Raw genomic sequence first — 3,479 nt, forward strand, 5'->3', positions numbered from 1 at the left:
ACATAATACTTTCAGTGCTAAAATTGGGACAGTTCCAGAAAAACAGGTAGGTTTGATTCCTCTAATCCCATACCACATGGGTATCTGCTTTTTGGCATGCTCTTTTTCTCATTTGCCCTCACCAGTTGTCAGCCTCAAGGTCCAACTGAAAGGCTTTTTCTTTGCATAAGTGAAATGACTTGGCCTCCTGATGGAGAGATAAATGAATTAAGAGTCAATGGGCAGCAGAAATAATAAGCTTTATTCATTTAACACAGAATTAAGAGCAATATTTTATAAGATATTGAAAAAGTGTCAAAGTGGTTAATACTTGGCCCCTGTTCTCAGAGGTTTATAAGAAATGTCCATCATACAAAGTATAAAGCAGTACGTTTCCTACTACAGAAAAGTCCTGTAGCTTTTAGAATGTCATTTCTCATTTCTTCTAGCTTAGAAAATAAAGTTTCATTTTGTTAATATTAATTCAGCAAATATGTTGTTATGGCCTATATTGTGTGATGCACTGGTAATGCAGAAAAGAAAAGACAACCACTGCCTTCATGAAGTTTATAGACTGTTAAAGGCATATAAAAGTGACCAAACAATTACAATAAGGTAGACTAAACTTATGCATACATACGTTGGATGCTATGGAAGCACATAAAATTACATGATTGTAGAGTCCAGCATTTCTGGGAGAAATAATTGGTGAACAATGTTGTAAAGAACAAGTACAAGTTACCCAGGTAAAGGATAAAAAGTAAATAAATATATAAGTAAAAATACATAGAGATAAAAGGGGGGGACTAAAGAGAGAGGAAGAGACAGAAAGAAGAGAGAAACAGAGAAGGAAGAAGAAGCAACAGGCAGTTTAGTTAGAAAGGAAAGCATGTTATTCGGTAGAAGTGCCACTATTCTCTTCTTACCATCACAGAGAGTTCAAGGGGCCACAGAGAAGGAGAATAGTTTAAAGCAATAGATAGAGTTTTTGTATGTAATGCCCAGTGGTTTGGATTTGGCTTCATGTTGATAATATCTCATTGTAGCATAGTTTATAGACTAAATGAACATCTCTGCATCGGGATCCCATACTGATTCAGTGAATGAATTCATCCTTCTGGGTTTTCCCTGCAGCTGGGAGATTCAGATCATCCTGTTTGTGCTCTTCTCTGTCATCCACCTCCTTACTCTTATGGGAAACGAAGCCATTATCTGTGTTGTGTGTTGGGACCAGCATCTTCATACCCCCATGTATATCCTGCTAGGGAATTATGCTTTCCTGGAGGACTGCTATGTCAACTCCACTGTCCCAAACACACTAATCAACTTCCTCTCAGAGACCAAAGCCATCTCTTTCACTGGTTGCTTTCTCCAATTATATTTTCTCTTTTCCATGGACTCAGCTGAATGCTTCTTTCTCTCAGCAATGGCCTTTGATCGATATCTTGCCATCTGCCATCCTCTGCAATATGCTACCATTATGACTGGACAGCATTGCTTCAACCTGGTGATTTCCTGTTGGGTGTGTGGCTTTCTCTCATACCTGGTGCCTGTTATTCTCATTTCCCAGCTGCCTTTCTGTGGCCCCAATGTAATTGACCATTTTGTATGTGACTCAGGCCCATTGCTGACCCTTTCATGTGCTCCCGCCCACATGTCCAAGCTCACCAGCTATACCCTAAGCTCCCTCATCATCCTCCTTACTTTCATTTTCATCCTCATCTCCTATGCTCTTGTTCTACTTGCCGTGCTTCAGTTGCCCTCAGCATCCAGTCAGCGTAAGGCCTTTTCGACATGTGGGTCCCACCTGGCAGTGGTGCTACTATTCTATGGTACCATTATGGTGATGCATGTGAGCCCTGGATCCAGCCACTCCGACTTGATGCCAAAGATCATGACATCATTCTATGTCATGATCAGTGACATAATATTCAATCCCCTGATTTACAGTCTCAGAAATAAAGAGATGAAAAATGCTCTGTGGAAAGCTCTGGAGATGTGTCAAGTTTCTTTGGCAGCAGGTCCCGGGGAAATGTAGAATAATCAAGTTTAGGGTGGTGTAGTAAACTAACCACCTTTTACTATTACTGATTTGTATATTAATTCAATACATAGTCACTGAATGCCTCCTCCATCTTAGACAATGTGTTTGGCACAGGATGAGGAAGACAGTTCAGACACAAGCTCTTTTATCAAATAGCAGTCTAGTAGGGGAGACAGGCAGGTAAGAAAATAATCACCAGGAAATTTAATAATGTTCTAATCATTATATGTACATGTTGTCACAGGAGCACAAAGAAAGAATCATTTGATTTTGTTAGTGGAATGTTGAATGTTAGAGAAAACATCAGTCAGCACAATACTCACCATGTGCATTTTTTTTAAGTTTATTCCTTTTATTAAAATAAAAATGCTTCACAAAACTGTAAATAATGTTGATATTTGATATTTTTTTCTTTTTTTATTAATTAAAAAAAGAATTAACAAAACAATTAGAAATCATTCCATTCTACATGTAAAATCAGTAATTCTTAATAACATCACATAGTTGCATATTCATCATTTCTTAGTACATTTGCATCGATTTAGAAAAAGAAATTAAAAGACAACAGAATAAGAATTAAAACATTAATAGAAAGAAGAAAAAAACAAAAAACCTATACCTCACATGCAGCTTCATTCAGTGTTTTAACATAATTGCATTACAATTGGGTAGTATTGTGCTGTCCATTTCTGAGTTTTTATATCCAGTCCCGTTGTACAGTCTGTATCCCTTCAGCTCCAATTATCCCTTCTCTTTTTTTTTTAATTAACAGAAAAAAAGAAATTAACCCAACATTTAGAAATCATACCATTCTACATATGCAATCAGTAATTCTTAACATCATCACATAGATGCATGATCATCATTTCTTAGTACATTTGCATCGTTTTAGAAAAACTAGCAACATAACCGGAAAAGATATAGAATGTTAATATAGAGACAAAAATAAAAGTAATAATAGTAAAGTCAAAACAAAACAAAACAAAACAAAACAAAAACCTATAGCTCAGATGCAGCTTCATTCAGTGTTTTAACAAGATTACTTTACAATTAGGTATTATTGTGTTGTTCATTTTTGAGTTTTTGTATCTAGTCCTGTTGCACAGTCTGTATCCCTTCAACTCCAATTGCCCATAATCTTACTCTGTTTCTACCTCCTGCTGGACTCTGTTACCAATGACATATTCCAAATTTATTCTCGAATGTCTGTTCACATCAGTGGGACCATACAGTATTTGTCCTTTAGTTTTTTGGCTAGACTCACTCAGCATAATGTTCTCTAGGTCCATCCGTGTTATTACATGCTTCATAAGTTTATCCTGTCTTAAAGCTGCATAGAATTCCTTTGTATGTATATATCACAGTTGTTTAGCCACTCTTCTGTTGATGGAGATTTCGGCTGTTTCCATCTCTTTGCAATTGTAAATAACACTGCTATAAACATTGGTGTGCAAAT

The 3,479-nt window shown here is 36.6% G+C and overlaps 1 protein-coding gene across 1 annotated transcript; it reads left to right on the forward strand.

Moving 5' to 3' along the window:
- Positions 1-1,042: 1,042 nt before the first annotated feature.
- On the forward strand, positions 1,043-2,017 carry LOC143655354 (olfactory receptor 11G2-like). Its single transcript, XM_077126708.1, has one exon. It carries the CDS (start codon positions 1,043-1,045, stop codon positions 2,015-2,017), a length of 975 nt encoding a protein of 324 aa, XP_076982823.1.
- The last annotated feature ends 1,462 nt before the right edge of the window (positions 2,018-3,479 follow it).

Source organism: Tamandua tetradactyla, chromosome 14 (genome assembly GCF_023851605.1).
Source record: "Tamandua tetradactyla isolate mTamTet1 chromosome 14, mTamTet1.pri, whole genome shotgun sequence".
Classification (NCBI taxonomy): domain Eukaryota; kingdom Metazoa; phylum Chordata; class Mammalia; order Pilosa; family Myrmecophagidae; genus Tamandua; species Tamandua tetradactyla.

What these genes read in the sequence shown, in the direction of transcription:
- LOC143655354 (XM_077126708.1), top strand. Translation starts at nt 1,043, where the DNA reads ATGAACATCTCTGCATCGGGATCCCATACTGATTCAGTGAATGAATTC.